This window comes from Electrophorus electricus, chromosome 19 (assembly GCF_013358815.1).
Source record: "Electrophorus electricus isolate fEleEle1 chromosome 19, fEleEle1.pri, whole genome shotgun sequence".
Lineage (NCBI taxonomy): Eukaryota > Metazoa > Chordata > Actinopteri > Gymnotiformes > Gymnotidae > Electrophorus > Electrophorus electricus.
The window spans coordinates 6,360,556-6,382,487 of NC_049553.1; the positions used below are offsets into that span (position 1 = coordinate 6,360,556).

Below are 21,932 nucleotides of genomic sequence, written 5' to 3' on the forward strand. Positions count from 1 at the left end.
TTCTCTGGCTTTGTCCATCCTTCCTTAATAAACCATAGGAGGGCATGGGTAGCCAAAATCATTATTGCCATTATTGGCCTTGGTCTGGCATGGTCACACCTGCACTGGGGGTGCCAAAGCACAGTGAAGTGACAGGAAAATTAAATGAGGAGTCTCCAGCTGCAGCGAATGTATATCAAAGGATATGGGGCCATTCATGAGTTCTAGCCAAATAGGACGAATCCCCAGCCATTTAAACAAATACATACATAAGTCCAAACATTTTTGGGTCCTTCTCCAAATACAGCACCTAAAAACAGATCTATTCCCTCCCACAGTATCCCTTGGAAAGTCCACATAGGCCCCCTTAACAGCCAAAGAGCACCCCCTGCGGAGTGTCTGCTCTCCCGAAAAACCCCAAGAAGAATTTGGGCAGACGGAAGATCCAGGGCAGAGTTGAGGTAGGCGTTGGCTGAGGGTGTGAGCACCGTTGGGGGTGGGGGGCTGCCACACCACAGAGCACAGCAGGCCTCCCACACACCAAGGCCAGCCAAGGGTTCCCACCACCACAAGCCTCCCCACCGCTAAATATAGCCTTGCAGTTCCGAGCCGCAGCCAGCCGCACTGTTTACGCTGCCCATTTCTGCTCCCTCACTCTTCTGTCTGCTGGAAAAGACCGACTCTCTCGATAGCTGTCACAGCCGTTTATCTCTGCATCAATTCTGCAGACAAACTGAAGTGGTCCCAGAATGCACCGAGGGCTTTTGAGGGAGCAGGCCGAAGCAGATGTTCTTGCCCGTTCTCATCTTTGCATGCCTCTGCCTTTGCCCATCTTTGGAGATCCTTGGACATCATTTGGAGAAGTACTCTTGAGGCACAAATTTCAAGAGAATGTAGATCAATGCAAGAATTAATGAGAACGTCACTGAATGGCTTCTCTCATCTTTGTTCTACCCACTTCCTCCCTGTCAGCTCGTCTCCCATCAACATGTCAATCTTTCTTCGTTTGTCCCGCTTATCCCTCAGCGTCTCTGGGTCTTTAAAGCCGGGCCTCTGGATGTCTCTCGCTCTCCCTTTTCATATTCCTTTCTTTTGAGATTGGAACTTAAGCGAAGCTCCAGACTCTCACCAAGCCCCTCCCAGTGTTTCCGGACCTTTCTGTTGTCTGTCTCCAGAAGGTCTGACCCACGGCCCCATCCCAGGACCCGGGAGTCTGGTACACAAACGGGCCCTTCAGGTTGATTTATCGGGCGTATTCAGGGCCAGCCACACTGGGGGATGCTTGGGTCAACGGAGCGGTTCTGACGTCCCGATCCCCAGAACAACCACATGAAAAAGCCACCCCAAGAAAGGAGGGGGAGAGGGCGGGAGGGATGGGGCTATACATTCTTGCCCCACCTCAATCTGAAATTGCGATATTAATACGCATGTATTCGCGATATTAATACACATCAATTAATTATTGTTGATCATAAATAAAATCACGCATCTATGTAAAATGCAGAAATATCACCTTCGTTTTTCCATCAGCATCCTCTTTGGTCCCTTTTGCTCACTTTCAAAACCCAAAGCAAAAACCACACAAGCCCCTTCATGGTGAAGTCAGGTTTCAGGAAAAAAAAAAAAAAAAAAAAAAAAAAAAACCTAAATGAAAAACAAGTGGCACTGCATCATGATGGCAGGCGGGACAAAACGGGATTGTTTTAATGGAAGAAAGAGCTATCCGTCACTGTCCGTCAGCTCATTCATCCAACGCTCCACGAGCGTCCAGCCCATCCGTCATCCTCTCTCAGCCTCTGACACCCGCCCAGGTTGGCCACTTCGGCTACAAGGGAGGGGGTCCCAAATATGGACCCTCATACCCCCAATGTTATTCTTTCCCATCCCCTCTAAACCCTTTAATTTGACACTCCCTACCACCACCACACACACTCTACACTCTTCGTTTCCACAGAAACGTTCAATTTGATTAGACATGTTAAACTTAATGTAGCCTTGTACCAGCCCGTTTACTAAAGGCATAGATTTAGCACAGCTAGTGCACAGATTGTCAAGGAACCAAAGGAAACAGCGGAGGGACCACTGAGCGTTTGGTTCTGATGTCATTTTAGGAACATTTACTTGTGTCTGAGAGTATAGGGATGGCATAAGCCAAGCCACCAATGGTCTGACCGTGCAACTGTGTTCAAGTGTGTAAAAGGTGCAAATGGGATAAGATGACCCGTAAAAAACCCGCTTAGAGACACTTACCTTAGACTCTACAAGAGGAAGTCTTTAGGCCACCTCTGAACCAAATGAAACAAAGCAATACAAAACCGTCCAAAGGTTCTGTATCTGTCAAAGCCTTGGGATCGCAGATATGAATACAAAAAACACAGACGCGCATTGAGGGCAACTTAAGGAAAGAAACCTTCAAACAAAACCAGGGCTAGGGTAGAGGTTTAGGGGGTTGGGACTGGCGGGGTATGGAGAGAGAATGGGGGGGGGGGGGATGCTGAGGGGTAAACAGGAGAAAACAGAAGAAAGGAGAAGGAAAGAATAAAAGAAAAGAAAAAGGGGTGGAAAAAAACAAAGACCTACTTGTCTCAAGTCGATGAAGGCGAGCAGCAGAGTGTCCCCCTGGAAGCCAGGCACCGGGCCGGCCCTGGCAAACCCTGTGGGAAAGAGAGAGGGATAAAGAGAGCAGGGAATTCGCCATGGAGTGGGAGATTGGCAGACGGATGACAGCCGGGACAAGGGGAGGACAGGGGGAGGTTCGGTGGGGGTGGGGGAGGTGGTGTGGATGGGGGCTTTGATGGTGCTGTGGGGGTGGAGGGGGTGGTTGGGTGGTTCGGTGCGGCCCCTGCCACAGAGTCATGTCTCTGGGTTTGCCACTGGCTTTGTGCTAGCCAGCCCCCCAAAAAAATGCATCATCAAACTCTCATTAATTCTCCCCAGTGTCGATTTGACAAGGCAGCAAGAGGGGCTGGGCAACTCGGGGGGGGGGGGGGGGGGGGCTGTCTTCACCTCCGCAGGCTAAAACCTGATGCCGATTCTCATGGGGCTCCTCTCCCGAACATGTGGCGCAGGATAGGGCAAAGCAGGCAACAAAAACTTTTGAAAAGGCAAAGAGGGGGAGTGAAGGTGGTGGGAGGGTTGTCGGGAGGGTTCTGGGGGCTGGATGTGAGGCCACTGGAGCTTTCTGCGCCTTTGGAGGGAGACCCGTAAACAAGCAGCTTCGCCATTCTGGAAAACGGAACGTTTGACACACGGAGACAAAACGAGCCGGGCCCGGGAGAAATCCCTTTCACCTCGCAACGCTGCGCGCCTTTCTTGCCTCTCACGCAGATTACACGCCTGCCATCTTTATTTCTGACCCCCGTGAACGGCGAGCCAGCGCCTGCCTACCCTGCTCGCGCCTCTGTGTCTCCGCACTCGATGGCCACTCGTGCAGGTCCGCTTGCCCTCCGACAGGTGAGGAGAGAACCAGCTGCGAAGTTTACATGACAAGTGTCAGACAACGTTTCGCCAAAATCACAAGGGGGGTGGGGGTGATGCGGAATGTCAGGACTTTAAGGACTTTAAATCAACAAGTCACAAACTGGGCAAGCAATGAGAAACGTACAGGCTTCCTCTAGGGCAAGCTGCCCGAACCCAAGGCCCCCAGGGTCAGTGTCAGTGGAGGTTTCACCATTCCATCAGTTATTTCGTATGCCTGTTTACTTTGCACTTGATGGACTGACAAGCACTTCTGAAAGATGCACAGCACCCCTGGTGGCTTGTGGCGGGCTTTACAACAAATCCTTAATTTGTGTCATTTTGCTCTTCAACGCAAAATGACACTGAACTTTAAGAGAGGTTGATGATGCAACTTTTTAGGGCTGGCTAGCACAAAGCCGGTGGCAAACCCAGAGACATGACTCTGGCAGGGGCCACATCGAACCACCCAACCACCCCCCTCCACCATCACACCCCATAGTGGCCCTGTCAAAAGACCTTCAGTCCAGGCCCTGTGCTCACCTCTTCCTATGACCTGGCCCAGATGCATGCCAATAATGGCAACCATCTGCAGTCATGTCCTCTGATAACTCCTGTACTTACAGCACACACATTTATATATATATATATATATATATATATATATATATATATATATATATATATATATATATATATAAAAATAAAATGCTTTTTTTTTTTAATTCTGGCACATTTACTCTGGACTAGAAACAAACATTGACCACCCTTTTCTCACAGAGGTCAACTTGTTTTCTTGCAGACATCACACATCAACTGAGCAAAGGCTACGACAATTCTCAGATGACTGGCATTCGGATTAGGGCCGAATTCTGTGGCCCAGTAAAGCGGGAGCAGCATCATCCAAAATGGAAAGGACTTCAAAAAAAAGCGTCCGACAGTAAAACGGCACTTATCAGTCTGGCTGGGAAGGGGGGGGGGGGGGGGGGGGGGGGGGGGATGACTAAAAAGGCAGCAGATGCTGCAACCACAGCAGTCGATGTGGCAATCTCGCGCAGGAAGGTCATTCCGTCTCTCTGCCCGCGACCTCTGAATGATGGCATGCTCGAGGCGAGGATCATGGGAAATCCATTAACCAGCATGGGTTAGATGCGCAAAAGCTGTTTCAGCTGTGGTCGCGGGGAAAAGCAGTGCGGAGAGCCAGGCCGAGCGACAAGGCTCTCCGTGAAGCCAAAACTGCATACGCCTCTCTCTCTCTCTCTCTCTCACTTCACTCTAATCTGTCCTTGGGGAGCTAAGGGATCAGTCACTACCAGATCCAAGAGACTCCAATACGTGAAGACAAATAAAGAGCCCTACTGGCAGATGAAGTCTATTAACTGGTGCACAGATTTACAGATAATAGAAAGAACGTTTTGGAGTCGAATCGGCTGTGATTTAAAAAAGTGATTTAAAAAATATCTGGGCAAAGACCTACACATTCATTGGCATCCTCACACACACACGTAACAAACGCTGTAAGAAGCGACTGTAGTTTGTAAAGAAAACGCTGAAGCCTTGGAGCGAGGTGGTACAAGGCCCAGAGTAAGGCTATACTCACTCTCACATTCTTTGACGTCCACGTTAAACTGCTGCAGTGCTCCCATGGACACCTGTCTGACATCCGCCTCCAGAAGCAGCTGGAGCAAGGAGGTGGAGAGGTGCTTACATGCAGACATGCACGCTGTCTGAGCTACCTTCCCCTACAGAGAGACAGAGAGGGAGAGACGCAGTGTCACTATTTACTTGCTCGTGTGAGGACATGAGAACGTTTAGGAGACACAAAGCTCTACAACCTGTATTCAGAAGTTAACAAGGGGAGGGTTCGGGAAACGTAAACATGCAAGCACGCGAACACAAGGCTGAAAATGCTCTCATTTCTTTCGCTGCCCCTCCTCTGATGTAAAGGGGCATTACTGTGACCCCACTGTGACTGAGGAGTAAACATATTCTCCATGCGTAGACACAAGCAAGCGCAAAATACATGCTGATTTTAACACACTAAAAGACAGAGACCCAGCAGTATGACGCAAACTTTATTTTTACATGAAACATTAATAAAACACAATATTCAAATATATTTATGCATCACTTTTAATATTTCTAAAATCTAAAAAGTATATCTGCTCTTTCTGTTATACACACACGGACGTGCGCACGCGCGAACACACGCAAACCTCAAATATGCCATCATCTGCTATCCAGCTCTTTCCTGACAACCGGAGTAATTTCTTCAGGGGAGATCCAAAGCTTTTAATATGATACTAAACCTAAAAGAAAACATGAGAGTGAAGGGCCTGGGGTCTGTGGGATTTCTGTCTAAAACGGTCAAATCAAAGAAAAGAAGCAAAAAAAAAAAAACCACCACACACCACTATTATATGAGAGGACCTTCTATGCTGGCAGTGGCAAAAGGCGGTAAATCCAGAGAGCTCTATACAAACTGCACAGTAAATCTACACGGAGCAAAGAAATGTGAGGGAGAGAAAGTGAGTTTCACAATGGAAAAAAGTTTAAAAAGTGCCCAGTATGTCTTGCTGCGCATGGTTCAGCATGCAAACACACACAGTGTGGAACATCCTCTCAATGCAGGATGCACATTTTGTTCAGCCGTCTTGAAATTGCACCCGAGCGATGAAAAGATTTGCGTTCTACTGAGATTCTGCAGGTTGGTCTACTGGCTCCATCTCTAATAAGAAATTCCAGCAAATGGCTGCAGACAGGTTCTTTCGTAACGAGGCCGATTGCACCGATGGCGCGCTCGTTACTCCAGAGAAACGATGAAACCAAAGTGAGAAAGCAGAAGGGGGGGGGGGGAGACAGGGGGGAGAAACAGAAAGAAAATGAACATGGGAATGAAAAAGAACAAAACTGAGAAGCGGGGGGTGGGGGGCTCCCCCCGTAACCTGGCTCACGCTAAAATTAGGAATCGCAGACTTCACCCACTTAGTGTTCGGGCCGGCCCATTGATTGTAGTCGTTGATCTAAGAGTGGGAGCCCAGAGTCTGGGCTGGAGCCCGGCCCGGGGCCGGCAGGACACGAGCTCGCCTGGAGAATAGGAGGTGGAGAGAGGAGAAAGGTTTCTTACGGCTCGGTAACAAACCTTTCGCCGGGAATCCGGGCAGACGGGAGGTTTGTGGAGCCCGTCATAACATGGCCAGATGTGGATTAACGAAACGAACCTGGTGGAGGACAACGGCTGCGTTTCGCCATGCCCTTTTGAGTGCAGCGCGTTTCACCAGCAAAGTGCATTACAGTCCTGTATGGTATAGTCCCGCCTACCCCCACACCCAGCTCACGTTCTAGTTCATGCACAAGTATTCTACAGTCTAATTTAAACCCACAGGCTCATGAAGCCGGTGTGGAGTTTCAAAGATGGAAATATGAATAATAATTTAATAAATAAACGTTACGAAAAACTCTGCACTCCATATAAAATGGTAATTGGCCCCTTGGTGTAAAAACTGAAGGGATCCTGGCTTCCTCCGGTGCACTGATGGCCCGTATGTGGATTTCTGAGCTCAGGTTCATTAGAGGGGCAGCCAGGGTGTTTTAGGCTAACCAAACCCTTTCCTATTTCCCAGCATGCTTCAGATTGACCTTCAATTCTATTAACAGACAGCCAGAAGACTTCAGATCTGCTGTTAATGGGAGTTGAACATGTAGACAGTCAAGATTATTATTATTTGTGCATAGAAACACATTCATATCTACGTGATTCATACAAAACTCAGGAAAGAGGAAAAACAAGAAGAGAGGGGAGGAGAGCCTGACTTGGACTGATCTGACACCTGGTTGCCAATGAGTCTAGATGACCAGCATCAAGTACCATCAGTTATATAACACCACGGCAACCTTTTCCATTCAACACACGTGGTCTGTTTAGAGTGAAACTGGGGTATACACAAAACACCCTGGAATCATCAAACTCACCACTGCTCGTCAGTTTATCACGCATCCCTCTTTCAAATGTGCACCCCCACCCCACACCATGCGGTCTAATCCAGCAAGTCTCTAATCAGGTTGAAGCACTTTCAGGCCTAACTAGGCGATTACAGATGATTAGGGTGCCTGTGTGGCTCTGCAGTGATTAAGAAATAAACACGCTTGTCTTCCGGCCTCTCGTCTCTGCATGCTTAATAGCCCCGATAAATCATGTGGGGCAACGCAGTGGTGCCTGTTTGTTGTTTCTGCTCCTCACAGTGGAATGAAAACCCACACGAGTACCTGTCTCCTGCTGAGGCCATTATAATCACTCACAAGCACCGCTCATCCGGTCTGACTGGGGGGAGGGGGTGACCTTATTAATTTACCGCATTCAGTGCGCACGCATGTGTGTGGTGTGCTAGTTCTCATATAGTGGTGAACATAATAATCATTATCTGGAGACATGATCCCTTCCAGTTTTGGAAGGAAATAAGTTTAACAGAGAAGTAGGGGAAGAAAGAAAGAAAAACAAACACACACACACACACACACACACACACACACACACACAAAGCAAAAGTGTATTTTGCAAATCACACCGGTTTAGCATGATGTGTAGAGAGGGAGCAGTAATGAACACCGTCTAATCCAAACTGAACTTTAGTTGCCATGACAAGGTTCTAGGTGGAAATGTCCCAATTCCCTGAACTTCCAGTGGCCGGAAATCCTGCTGTCAAACCGTGACCTATGACCTGTAGGATTCCCTGGTGGTGTGAATGAACCTGAGCCATCCCCCACCCCACACACACACACACACACACACACACACACACACACACACACACACGGACATAAAAGGCTAAAATAGTCTTCTTGAGTTGAAGGGGGAGAGTGAACGTGCCCTGAACTCATGGCTCAGTCCGCCTAGTACCCTGGCAGAGACATTGTACCCGTTCAAAGGGGTGTGTGTCCCGGTGTCTGTGTACACGTGTGTATACGTTTTTGGGGGTTATGTTTCACAGAGAACCAAACTTAAAGAGGCACGCCCCTCTCACAGTAGCACATGTGTGTTGCAGTTCAGGGCAGAGGCATGTTAACAATTAGCCTGGGGCACTGATGGAGAGACAGAAGGAAGAGTGATGGTGAGAAGAAGCCTTTGTGCTCAATTAAAGAACTCAAAGCCCTCATTAAAAAGCATTCGGCCACAAACAGCTGTGAAAATAAACAGAAAATAAGTACAGTACCCGGGGTGGGGGACACTGGATGGATGGCAAGAGCATAAAGAAAGAAAAAGAATACAAGTGAAAAAGTGGGGGGGGGGGGGAGGTTAATACACTGCTGAAAAAACACAACCATCTTACACGACACACATTTCATATTTCAAACATTTCTGCTAGTTCATGCAACACACACCTCTTCCCACTGACGGCTTGCAAAAGCGGTCAGGACACATTCACAACAATCTAACCAAAAGCAGAAAACTTGCTTGAAGTGAACCGTTTCCTGTCGGAATTCGTTACACGCAGGCCAGAAAACCGGGCGACGGTGCGTGAACGCTTAACGCTGCACGATTCTCCTGCAGTCTTCCATAAACACCATTAAGCGAACACACCGACCGAGCTGGGCTGGCAGCATGCAAGGATGGGTCCCCCCACCTACAGCCAAGCCTTTAACGAAATAATAAGCACACAGAATGCTAGCCTTTTTTCCCCCCCTTATGAAGTTTTCTGTTTTGTTTTGTTTTTTTACTCTCACACACAACATTCAAAAACAGTGCCAGAGTACAGATAGTACAGACCTTTGATTTCTAAGCAGATAGTTGTAGCTAAACTTGATTTGCCCGCGCCACGGTACGGGGTAACAACCCACACCCTCAGGGCCCCCACAAAAAGTACAAAAGTGCACACATCCACTCCCACGACAACCACTCAGACACCTGGAAGGCCTTCTGTGGTCCTCTCCAGTGCCAATCAGGCTGCTTACATGGGGAGCAGAGGGGGACTGCATTCGGTTTACACTACAGAAATCCACACTGCTCTGGTGGTCTCCCTCAACACACACACACACACACACACACACACACACACACACACACACACACACACACACACACACACACTTGCAAAATAGCCTTACCACCATCACAATGCAGAGCAGCCTTTACTGGCAGCCTCTGACAAAGACATAATCAACTCTGTGTGTGTGTGTGTGTGTGTGTGTGTGTGTGTGTGTGTGTGTGTGTGTGTGTGTGTGTGTGTGTGTGTGTGTTTTCGTACGCACGTGTTTGGGTACATATTCTTCCCTCTTCCGCCATCCATGACTTGAATAAGTATCCATTTTTAAATAACCTACGAGCAGTGTTTCAGGAGCAGACCACCTCTGCGCGACCGCAGGGTGGAAAGAACCTGCAGTGCTGCAATGGCAGCCCTTAGATCGCAGCCTGCCGTGCGCACCCAAGCGGAAGGAGAGGTGGTGCCATCATGGGACCGCCAAACCTGTGTGCGCCATGAGCCTAGCACCAGGGGCATGGGAGCAGTCCCACACCAACTTCCCCAGCCAGGGCAGAGATCCCAAGCGCTCGGCTTCCAGCTGACCTGACTCCCATTAGATCTCTACACTGAAGCGACGTGTGCGGGGGAGCAGTCGTTAAGCCCCGCCCCCCACCTCCCGGCTGCAGCCTGAACGCTTACACAGGGTTGGTGACTGGGCTGAGTGACCACTTAAAACATGGTTGGTTTTTAGTTTGTTTTTTTGTTTGTTTGTTTTTTAAAGACTTTCCCCCACCAACTCCCTCTAAATAAACAAGCACATGTCTAAGTCTTACACAAGGTACATTAACATGATAAACCTCTAAGGTTTTTTTGTTTGTTTGTTTTTTTAAATGAACTGTACTTCACGTGCAGATGTAATGATGAGAAGGTCATGAACACCCTGGACCTCGGCCTGACTGACCCGTGACAGCCCACGGAAGCTCGTCCAATCAGCTTTGTACAGGGCCCCGCGTGGGTGGGCATCTAGTACCCAGCTACATACACTTATAGTGTGTCAGGCAGGTTTGTTGAGGTTAGTCATATGATAAGTAGTGTATCCGAGTCCACTATCAGGCTCCAAATTAGCTCTCAAAACAACGACTGCATTAGAGACGGTCCAAACCTGACCACTGTTTCAAAACAGCATTCAACACGCTGGAGAATCAGACCTACTGTGTGAGTCATCAGACGAACACCAGACAGCATGCAGTAGTGCTCCACTGCAAAAAAACCTCCATTCGTGGTCAAGGTTAGACTAGCAGCTCAGCACCAAGTGTAGCCATACTCACCGGCAGCCTGCCGTGCTCTGTGGGACTGCCCTACGGTGGGGAGAGCGAGAGGAGGACAGCGGTGCTTCTTAGGTCAGAGGTCACACCAAAGTACATGCTTCAGCGATTTGCACGAGGCCGCTGCATCCACGTGGACTTGGCCGAGGCGCTCGCGGTCTGGTCTGCTCCACCGCTCTCTCAGGGAGTCGGCGCTTGGGTTTGCGGTAGCATGCTCGTGGGGGTGTTGCCAAGGGCATGAGCGTGACTGACAGGACTGTGGCCCACTCCCCCACGGCTCGGGGGCCCGCGGAAGGCACGCTTGCACCTGCGCGCCTCCAGGCCGAGCGCAGGGCCGCGTTCGTGTACAAATGCAAGGCGCGCAGAATCGCCAGTATGCGGGTTCATGGCCTGGGTGAGTACGAGACGAAAGAGTGTGTGTGTGTTTTAGGGAGAATGAGATGCCACTGGTGAATGTTGCCCCCTCTTGGTGAAAGCCACACAAAAATGTGGCCTCTTATTTTTTTGGGCTGGAAAGGGCACCTCCCCCGGTGCCAAGGCTGGGTCAGAGGGCACTGTGAGATTTAAGAGATTACAGCAGGAGAAGGAGGGGGTGCTGGAAGCAGCTTTCAGCGCCGCTTTGAGCGACAGGGGGGTGCTGGCACTAGAACGCAGAGTCTTGGTAATGCAGCAAAGGGAGGACACAGAGGCCCACAGACAGAACCTTCTGGAACACTTTTGTTTGACCCCTAATCCACTCCCCATCAGGGGTCAAGGCCAGGCTGGCCAGATGGCCCTCGTGGGTCACGTCAAGGACGCATCGCGGAGAGTATCGCCCCACCCATCCAATCCCTCCCACACTGATCGCCTCAGCTGTCGGATCAAGTGCCCCGTGGGTGTAATCGCCTTTAAGGCAAAGGAATGGAGGGAGAGGAGCTCTTGGGCAGGTCAGAGCTGGGCACTGAGGTTTGGTAGACACTAACCGACTGTTAGCGCAGCCGTAATTTAAAAGCAGGCTCGACCGTGTGTATGTGTTGAGGAGGCCGAGTGTGCGTGTGGGTGTCTGAGGCAAAGCCCTCACTCACAGGCAGGTGTGTGAACACTGAAAAGGTGCTGCAGAGGAAGGCAATGAGGTCACTCAGGTAGTCGCTGGCCTGCCCGCCCCCTTGGGCTGCCATCCAATCATAATCTGCCAGCTGCAGAAACTGGTCGATCTTCAGGTTCAGGTTAGTGTAGATCTCCTCTTCCGCTGCATGCCGAGCATCCTGCGCAGCAAAATCAATATCAAAGTGCTAACACTACACCTATTCTACGCACATGTGTACACACATACACAGAGTGCAGCCTGTGTCAACAGGCTAACATCATTTGACAATTCAATAACAGTTATATCATTAAATGTGTTGAACCCAGAGATAAGCAGAACGTGGATCAAAATGAAGGCAAACAAATACAAAATTTAAAAGATTAATGCAATAAAAGATCACAACTAGCAAGAAATTAGTTATGCAATCTATACTTGACATTCCCAACAGCAGCCCACACAGGAAACCAAGACATGACAGTAATAGCTGAAAGAGAAGGGTGGTGCAAGCGTGTGATCTCCTACCTTGAAGGTGGAGGTGCCGTAGAGCTTGGTGGCGTTAACCATGTGTGGAGGCACATTGGTGATGTTGGAGATGAACTCTTCCAGGTAGTGGCAGGACATCTCCAGGTGAGTCGTGTTTACGATAATCTGAACCAACTGGATGGAACAAATTCGACTTTAGTTCAACACATCAGGACTTGCATCACATGACATCCATTAGAGCCCCAGGTGCTCCCTACAGAGGGCGTGTCACGAAACAGGTTCAGACAGGCCCCCAGCAATTCTGCCCAGGCCTAAGGTGTGCGGGGTGCATCTAAGCCCTCTCCCACCGAGCAGAGGCGGGACGCTGCAGCAGCATGAAGCCCTGGGTTACACAGCCGCACCTCCGGCCGACCGGGCTAGGATGGAGGCGGGAGGTCTGGATATCTGCTCTGGCCTGAAATGCCGGGAGAGCGTGTGCCTGAGCGTGCTTGGCAGGAGGAGAGGAGGGCCGCAGGGTTCTCCAGCAGCGAGGGGGAGCGTGAGAGCAGCCAGGCGGCGTGCTGTCCTCTCGGTGAACCGAGCCGGACTCCCTCTGCACGCCGCCCCCCCCCCCCACCCCTCTCCACGGCGCCCGGTTGGACCCTCTATCTGGAGTGGAGCAATTATAAACAAGGCCCGAGGCGAGCAGGGTGCCAACAGCCCCACGCCGGGGGACAGCCACGGCAGACTAAACACTCTTTGCTGAGCGAGGGGAGCCACGCAGGAGCCGTGACGGGGCCACTTACAAGAGGTGCAGAAAGCGGACGTTCGCAGGTAAACATGGAGGGGGCGGAGAGGAGGGAGAGGCGCGTGCACTCAGACGGGCTGGACACGCTGAATTACAGCGAACGGCTGGACGCTCGTGATGCTCGTTAATTTCACCTGCGCGACTTTAAAAAAAAAAAAAAAAAACAACAACACAACAAAAGAACTAAAATGTATCTAAAAGACACCCCCCCCCCCCCCACTGCTCTGGTGGTCTCCCTCAACACACACACACACACACACACACACACACACACACACACACAGCCCCTCACCTCTGCCAGTCCCACATTCTTTTTCTTGATGGCATACTGCAGGCAGTTGCTGAGGGTCCTCGTCAGTAGCAGGTTGGTGGACTTGCGGATCATGTCGTCGATTTCTGTAGAACTGAAGCAAAGAGAAGCATGATTCCATAAACCAGCACGTTCCACAAGGATCCCTGACCTGTGCACACACCCCAGGAAACACTGCAGAGAGGCTGAACCTATGTGGTGAACCTGCACAACGAACACCTTTAGAAAACTTTGTGCTTGCACAGCTGATGAAGGACCTCTGTCCAAAACATCGTGTTTCCCTGGAAAACTTGTGTACTTCACTGCAGTTTTAACTTTTGAGATATAAAATATGTAGAGATATGCACAATTGTAGTGAAGCACTTTGCTTGCGCAGCTGATGGACCTCTGAAAGATCCTGTTTCTCTGGAAACTGTATTGCACATCTCTTACTACAGTACACTGCAGTTACTCACCTGGAATCTTATTTTTTTAATATATTTTTATACGTGTACACACACACACACACACACACACACACACACACACACACACACACACACACACACAGATTGAGATATACTAAAAGCACTTTCATATGTGAGGGACCAATATTTCATGTTTTGACAGTCAACTATTGGAAGAATTAATGAAAACTGCAACAAAACACAAGCCTGTTGGAGCAGCACTGATTTTGAATGATTGATTTTGGAGCAAACCGATTCAAAAACCTAATCACCCAACGTCTTACTTCAACACACATCCAGAAGCAGAATCAGAGACCTGGTTTGGCAAAAAAAATAAATAAAAATAAAAAATAACATTTATAGAGAGAAAGAAAGAACAAAAACAAGGAAAAAAAAAGAGAGCGAGAGAGAGAGAGAGAGAGAGAGAGAGAGAGAGAATGATGCGGTCTATAAGAAAGAATGACGACACCCTGTGGACTGCACCTCTACATGTTCCAACACCGCAGACCAAGCAACACACAGCCATCAGAACACACACACAATCATAAAATCAACCCCGCAGAGAGTGGCGGGGCATCAGGCTTGTTTTCTGCTCCGGCTGTAGAAGAGTGAAACTGGGGGGCCTTGGGGGTCAGGAAACGGCACAAATGGGGCTAATTCTGATGGCCGGTGGTCCGCACAGCCATCCCCATTACCATAAGTCCAGCTGGAGACAGGAGGGAGGTCCCCCATGGAGGGAGGGGGGGAGAGAGAGAGAAAGTGTGCAAGTCAGCAAATATGGACCAAGGTGCACCAAGCCTCTCTCTGGGTGCCAAACACATTCCTCCCCAAATTACCAAATTGTGTCCCAGTGCATCGAGAGTAGCAGAGGGAGAATTAAAGAAGGAGAGAGGGGAAAAAAAGGAAACCCAACACGTTGGCGGATGAAAGAATTCCGTTCAGCTCACTCTGCCGGCTTGGCATTGACGGAGCAGGAAAGGACAACAAGGAGAGATAGAGAGAGAGATAGAGAGAGAGAGAAAAAAAAAAGACATCAGCCCAGAGGAGGCGCTGCTCGTGGGGAGCGCTGGCGTGTGAAGAGGCCCACAACAGCACAGCCCTGAGGACCCAGTATCGGGAAACCGCTCCTTCTGCTAAGTGAAATCCGTGGCAAGGTGAACGGGATGGTGGAAGAAGTCCAGAACGTTGGGAATGCCACACACACCAATCAGGGCACCATGGTTCCTCGGAGGGCTTCCTGCCCCGCGCCCAGGCTCTCGTTCACGCCGGATCACTTGTAGCATTAAAAAAAAAAAAAAAAAAAAAAAAAAGGCTGCCAAACGGCCCCCAAAGAATAAACCCTTAATATGAGAAGGTCTTAAGAACGTGTGGGGAAGGCTGGGGATCGGGAAGGCTGGGAATCTAACGGGCTTCGTTAAAGGAACAAACGGAGAGGAGGTGCGCGTGCAACAGGGGATTCGAGAGAGATGGATCTTAGTCCGCCGATTCATCAGACGGAGCCTGGAGGCCAAACCAGTCATGCGCTTGCACGCTGGTGAACCCTCGCAGTCACGCACGTCGGGGCTTGTGTGAAGTAAAAGGTTAGCGGTTTCCAAATCTGCACAACAACTTTCAAATGCTGAGGGCCCTCTTTCGCCCAGGGTTTAAAGTTCAGCAGTACGCTTTGACCGCTGAGGGACCATCTGGTCTCGTCCAGGGAGACGGACAGGCCTGGCTGTCTCCGGCGGAGTAGTCCGGGCAGAAAGCACTGCCACTGCACCCGTTCCTTAGCACTGCCGATCACGAGTTTCCAACCGCAACAGCACGAACCCCTGCACCTTCAAACATGCATGCGCCTATGCAGAGGCCTACATGTGCCTAATCACACACTCTCTCGCAGGCAGACACATGCACATAGTCCTCACAAGACCTCAAAAGAGTCTGGATGTGAACTCAGATCCATCTGGCCCCACTGTTCCGCTTAGTCAATCGCACTTGCGCTAATGAAGACACAGATTTGCAGTGAAATATGTCAAATAACGTCGAGGTCCGCCCAGCGGAGCTCTCACTTGTTCAGTTAGCACTGAGTGTAAATGACTGGGCCTGGATCTGAAACCCCTGGACCCCATGCATTTCAAGCAGCTGGCCAGAAACACAAAGGAGGGACACAAATTTCGACCCGACACTGGCGCACGAAGACTGGCCGTGTTACGAAAACCGCGTGGGTGCGGTGGGCGTGAGAAGTGGGAGTGGAAGCCTAGTGCTTCAGCCACGGCCCCAGAACCGGGGAGAGAGCAAGGGCGCGTCCCTAACGCGAGCTGAGGGCCGCGGGTTCAAAGGCTCGCCGGCGGGGACCCCGCCCGCGCTGTAAGCAGCCGGGCGACACGGGGGCCAAGCGTCTGAGGGCCCTCACGGTCAGACAGGAACCGATTAGCGAAGGAGATCAGGTCGGATGCGCTGCGATTCTGGAGCATTAGGAGTCCTGATTGTCTCGGGCTTTGTTCCCGCTGGGCTTTGCTTACTCGTCTTTGGCTACAAGACAGGAGGTCTGGGCTCATCGGGCTGCCTTGCTCTTTAATCACGCAAACAAGCGTGGGTTAACCTGACAGACAGCCATGGCAGAGGAACGCACCGGGAGTCAGACCATGTCTCAGACATAATTAATCACTGCTGCTAGTAACAGATTGGTCATTTGGCTGGCGTTTCAGTGGCCTGTGGCTTTAGTGACTATGACCAGTCTCTCTCATGCCTACATCTCTCCCACACACACACACGCACCCACCCCCACTGCGAAGACCCCACAACCCACCCACACAATTGCAAATACCCCACACAAACCCCAATGCAGCCTGTCCATTGTGAATCAACAGAATCAGGAGAACAACCAGGAGACACCCAGCGCTTTCCCCCTGGCCGGAACAACCGCCACCAGGAGTACTGACCTCGACCTTCAGCCTGTGACCTACTGTTCCGATAACTGAGGAATGTTTGGGTGTTCCAGTTGTCTCCTGCAGCAAGTCTAGCTACCCGCCGCGCTCCCAGGGAGATCCGGACCCCTTGTGCCGCTCGGGCCGTTTAATGACCAGATCTCCATTACTCGGCCGTGCTCGGGAGCATTCGATTTCAGCAGGACCCTTCGCTGTATCCGTTTTCCCGAGTATGGTTACCAAATGCATTCGAGGTTGACAAGGATAGAGTTTCGGTGCCGGAGAGAGTGCAATGGAGTAGCAAACTTCAAAATGGGCGGCTGTGCTGCAGTTTTTGTCTTATTCTACAATGTGTACGGAGTGACTGCATGAATGAGTGAATGATCCATCCTGAGCCAAAAGATGTTTAAGACAACTCTGCAAAATGAGAACACTGCGGGGTGCGCTTTGTCCACACTGCAAACAAACCCCCATCGCGTCAAGCGCTTCTGAAAATGTCATCGGTATTTTTAGACATGGCTCGACTGACCAGGGATCAGTAAACATATGGATATACACCTCACAAAACATCGCGCTGATAAGGCGTGATGAGGCTGATAAAAATACGACACACCGGGTACACAAAGCGTTCACGGGATTGCCTTTCTCCAAGTACTAAAGCAATTCTGGGCTACAGACCGAGACAACGGAAGCGTGGGAGACTTCAGGTCAGTGGTACGAGTGGTATAAAGGAAAAAAAGCAGATGAGGTGTCTGCAGATGACTGTGCTGGATTGTAGCAAATCGGTTCCAAGCTGCAATGAGAAGAAGTCTGGATAGTGAGGGAGGGTGACTGCAGATCTGATCTTTCATCTGGACATCAGAGACCAACATGCCATTCACATGCAGGTGTTTGTGTTTTTGTGTGTGTGTTACCTAAGATGCAGATCCTCAGAGTATTTGAGGCAGGCGTAGATGAACTCCTTGAGCTGAGAGTATACCTTGGGTACAAATTCAGAGAATGGGAACTTCTTCGGGAAAGACATCTGTTGGGGGGCGCACGCAACACAATTTCAAAATAGGCTAATTGTCAAGCAGCCTCAATTACTATCTAGGGAAGAGTGGACAAGCATGCTGAAGTGGCTCTCTGCTGCAGACCTTCTCCAGTTCTGGGTCTTGGAAGGGGAACTGGCCCGCAATTCGTCTGTACTCCTCTTGTGTCGCCACAGGGATGGGGCTGTAATTGTCCTGATCAAGGATTTGCCTGCAAAGTAACAAAAAGAAACTTCATGAGATTTTGAGGCTTCATGAGAAATGGGACTTCACGAGAAGAGAGACTTCACGAGAAATGTGAGATTTTAGTATCTTAAACCTTGGATCCGTCATATCTGTCAGACAAACTAATGGCCCTTAAGAGACTTCTATGGTTTGGACCACAATTTTATAATTTTATTATTATAATTTTTGATTATTATATTAAAATTATACAATAATGATAGTATTATTATTTTTGTTGTTTTTTTGTTACTACTACTACTCCACACTATTTGTCAAGCAGCTTCAATAGTGTATAATACAAATAATAAAATATTAATAAGAAAAATGTACTGTTATTTTACATTTTTTTTAATACAATTTTAAAAACATCTGAAATAGCCGTCCCACTGTGTGCGCGTGTGTGCATATTTGTTTGTCTCCCGGAGCTGTTTCCACATTTCCTGAGCAGTCCTGTTCCATGACAGCAGGCTCCATGCTCCCTGCCTTTAGAAACTAATCCAAAGGTCTTTGACAGCAATCAACAGAGATTCGGACGAGGTCACGCTGACCTTCCGATCACATCCGCTCTCAGGAGTCCTTGGTTCTTCTCCAAGGAGCCCTCAAGCCCAGCCCCATCACAGCAGGCCAACATTTCTGTGGTTTCCCAATCATTTTAATAGCATAGCATATAAAACCCAACTTGGTGTATTGTGAAAAAACATGTCAAGACTAGTTTTTTTTTTCTCCTGCAAGGAATAGCATCACCTCTATTGTTCTGGTCAAGATTTAATTCAAGATACAATTTCCAGATATCCTGGCTTGATTTTTCTCTTTCCTTTGACAATTCAGTAAAAAATAAAAAAATTTAAAAAAAGGTTTAAGAACTCTGCATTTGCAGTTGCTCAGAAAACAAAAAACACATTAAATGAACTTTTACAACTGAATAATGTACACACAATATACCTCAAAAGGCAAAACATTTTCACTCTCACCGAAATTCAAAGTGAAAGCAAATGAAAGAGAAAATGACAGAGAAAGAAAAAACAAACAAACATTCACCTGAAAAACCGATTCCACTTCTTCAGCAGAACCTCCCCATACTGATCCCTCAGCTCCAGCAGCATGTCAAACAGCTGGCTGGTGGGAAAACCATAGCCCTGTACAGCACGACACAGAAACAGACAAGGAGCCTGAAGGTGGACAGTGGACCGCAGGAAAAGTCTGGACATCCTTACATCTCCAGCACAAACGGGCTGGAGGTCCGCAAAATTACTTCTAACGCACACACACACACGTCCCACATGAAGAGCACAGGCTCAGAAAATGGTAAAAGCAATTTATTGCTGCTACAAGTTCCTTACATTAAAAATATCGCAGTGGCAGCAGAGTGGAAGTTTAGCTCACCAACACAACGAACCTGACTCGGCTGACCCAAGGAGGAGACTGAGCATGTGAGCGGAGGGTTAGCAGCCTACCTGCAGCGTGTCCGCAAACAGCACAATCAGGTTCTTCAGGTCCAAGATCAGGTCGGGGTCGGTGCAGTACGACTGTTAACGGACAACACAGAGCTCAGAGTTTAGGCGGGACAGCAAGGCAGATGGGTGGACAGAGAAACAGAGAGCAGACGGTGAGGCGAAACAGCACTAGAAATAATCCAAAAGAATGGAATAAAACAAAACAAAAGCTGATGTTAGAACAGACTGTAAGGATGAGCGTAGCGTGGGCTTACTGAATGGGTTCGTAGTGCTGCTATGGTCTTGGACAGGGCCAGCTCCCACAACTCCTCCACGTAGGCTCTGTTCACCAGCCCCCGGGTGGTGTGCAGGACGTGGTCCTCCACTACAAAGAAACTACGGCAGGAGGAAGCAACAACACAGAGTGAGGCAGGAGACGTGCGGCGATGCCGCCAAGCTGCTGCTCGTAAACCCTGAACTGGACTGAGCCCTCCCGACCTCAAGGAGAGCCCGGAGCTCACCGTCATGGACCCCCGGTGTGAGAGGGCCCCCCGGGGGAGAGAGGGAAGGGGGGATTGGCCCCGTGCCACCGGGATGTTTGTGGACGGCTCCACTCCAGACACCGACCCTCTCGATATTCCCATACAGACGCTTAGAATAACACCCATCTGCCACTATGCATCCCTGAACCCATAAATCCTTCAGCCTGGCAGGTTTTCCAATAGCTCCAGGACAGAATATTGGATAGGGAGGGGTGCGTTCAAGCAAAGACTCTGGATGGGGAATGTCCGTTGACTGGGCCGGAGCGGAATGCCACGTCGCGCTACTATCCCCAGTTCTCTCCTCCGAGCCCAGAGACATCCTGCGCCAACACAGACTACGCTCGGAGGCTTTGTTAACCAAAATGCAGGGAATCGTACGTGGGGCTTACCCTACAATCTGATTGAAGTACCGCCTGTATCCCTCGAGGGTCTCGTGCTGCAGTCCACACGTGGCAGACAGAGGACATAAAAAGAAAGGACAACACTAAACAGTTAAAACTCGATTCTTGTGTCTTTATGAGAGACAACGTATGAACAAGGCAGTCAGACTGCTCTGGGACGAAGTCTATAGCAACTATGCTGGCTTTAAATCAGGGAGAGCCGTTTCAAACTGAAGTGCCAAATGTGGACTACTCAAGATGGTAAATAAGCGCATTGGAAGCTAATGTCTCCACCGAACAACATTTTGCGAGTAAACATCTAGCTAACCTGCTCATGTGATAAATCACTAAAATATACCCTGCCCATGCAATAAAACACTACAAATCTGATATTCTGCGATTTAAACTAGTGTCTTTAAAAAAAAAAAAAAAAACTCTTAAAATAGTTTGAGCATTTGAACATCTGCTGTGGCTAGACTGAAGAGAATAACATGGACTAGACCGTCTACTGTCAAGTTAACATTCCTCGTGTTGCGTTCGCAATGATTAAGTACGTTCCAGACGAGTACAAATTGTAATTCCCCGAAACCATTAAAGACTGCCAGTCATTTGGAACACTGTGCTTGTGTGCATTTTCTTCTCTGCCTTCTGGTAGGGATGAAGATGGCTTTACCTACATTATGTGTATTTTTTCACATAAATAAGTCATCCCAGTAGCAGTGTGGCCACCATTATTTACCTCACGTAAGCTGCTGTTAGTGTGGCACGCGAGGTGAGGAGGTGAGGGAGAGTACAGAGGCCCTGAAGGGCCAAAACTGTCAGACAAACAGGCACAGCAAAGGGAGTGTGATGTGAAGGCATACCATGTTAGAATTTGGCTGCAACACTAGTCGAGCCTGTTTCCTTCTCTGCTTCCTGTAGTAGTTCTCAAATGTGTCCCGGGAACCCTGGGTAAAAACATACGCATTCACTCGTCGCCAGAAACACAGCAGGGGCGCGCGGGGGGGAGGAATTATCCCACCGTGCCGCAGGACGGCAGGCTGACAGCTGTCGATCAGATCAGACGGCTCCGGTCCAAAGAGCAGAAAAGGGCAGGAAATGAAAGAGGGCAGGCAGATGACGGAGAGGAAAGGGGGGGAAAAAAAAGTGGAGTGGACAAGGAAATTCATCTGTTATTTTAATGGGAATGATAGGGAGCGATATGCCATGATGCTTCCCACTTAAAGGGACGCCATCCGACTTCAAATGAAGGCAAATCAGTTGCCTTCTCCTAATCGCAAAGGCCCTTCGAGGCCGTGATTACAACTGGGGCCTCAGAGTCGGAAAAACAAAAAGGCTCATTGAGGGCTTGGATGAAGTCAGCGGCTGCCGAGCCGCTCAGACCTGGCCCTCGCCCTGCATGCGTGGGGACAAGCGGATATCAGAGCCGGGCTCCAATGCCAAGTGCCCAGCTCGGAAAACGAGCAGACAGCAGCAGGAGGGAGGGAATGAGAGAGAGAGAGAGAGAGAGACGGACGGACAGATGGGGGGGGTATGGTTGATGTGGTGGGTTCAGATGGGTGAGAAAAGGCTTTTCTGTCCAAACATTCACGGCTCAGAGTTTCTT

The 21,932-nt window shown here is 49.5% G+C and overlaps 1 protein-coding gene across 7 annotated transcripts in view; it reads right to left on the reverse strand.

The window, feature by feature from the left end:
- exoc6b (exocyst complex component 6B) overlaps nt 1-21,932 on the reverse strand; it is a 61,041-nt gene that overhangs the window by 16,862 nt on the left and 22,247 nt on the right. For 3 of the 7 annotated variants that reach the window (XM_035536676.1, XM_035536675.1, XM_035536680.1), the window contains 13 exons: nt 21,190-21,273; nt 20,336-20,382; nt 19,680-19,800; nt 19,426-19,497; nt 19,010-19,107; nt 17,852-17,957; nt 17,630-17,739; nt 13,346-13,457; nt 12,306-12,440; nt 11,782-11,961; nt 10,721-10,750; nt 5,036-5,177; nt 2,560-2,633 (listed from right to left, as the gene is read on the reverse strand). In XM_035536676.1, the coding sequence (XP_035392569.1) occupies nt 2,560-2,633; nt 5,036-5,177; nt 10,721-10,750; nt 11,782-11,961; nt 12,306-12,440; nt 13,346-13,457; nt 17,630-17,739; nt 17,852-17,957; nt 19,010-19,107; nt 19,426-19,497; nt 19,680-19,800; nt 20,336-20,382; nt 21,190-21,273 (1,311 nt within the window). The remainder of the gene's footprint in view (nt 1-2,559; nt 2,634-5,035; nt 5,178-10,720; nt 10,751-11,781; nt 11,962-12,305; nt 12,441-13,345; nt 13,458-17,629; nt 17,740-17,851; nt 17,958-19,009; nt 19,108-19,425; nt 19,498-19,679; nt 19,801-20,335; nt 20,383-21,189; nt 21,274-21,932) is intronic. The other 4 variants (XM_035536678.1, XM_035536677.1, XM_035536679.1 and 1 more) reach the window with 3 other exon arrangements.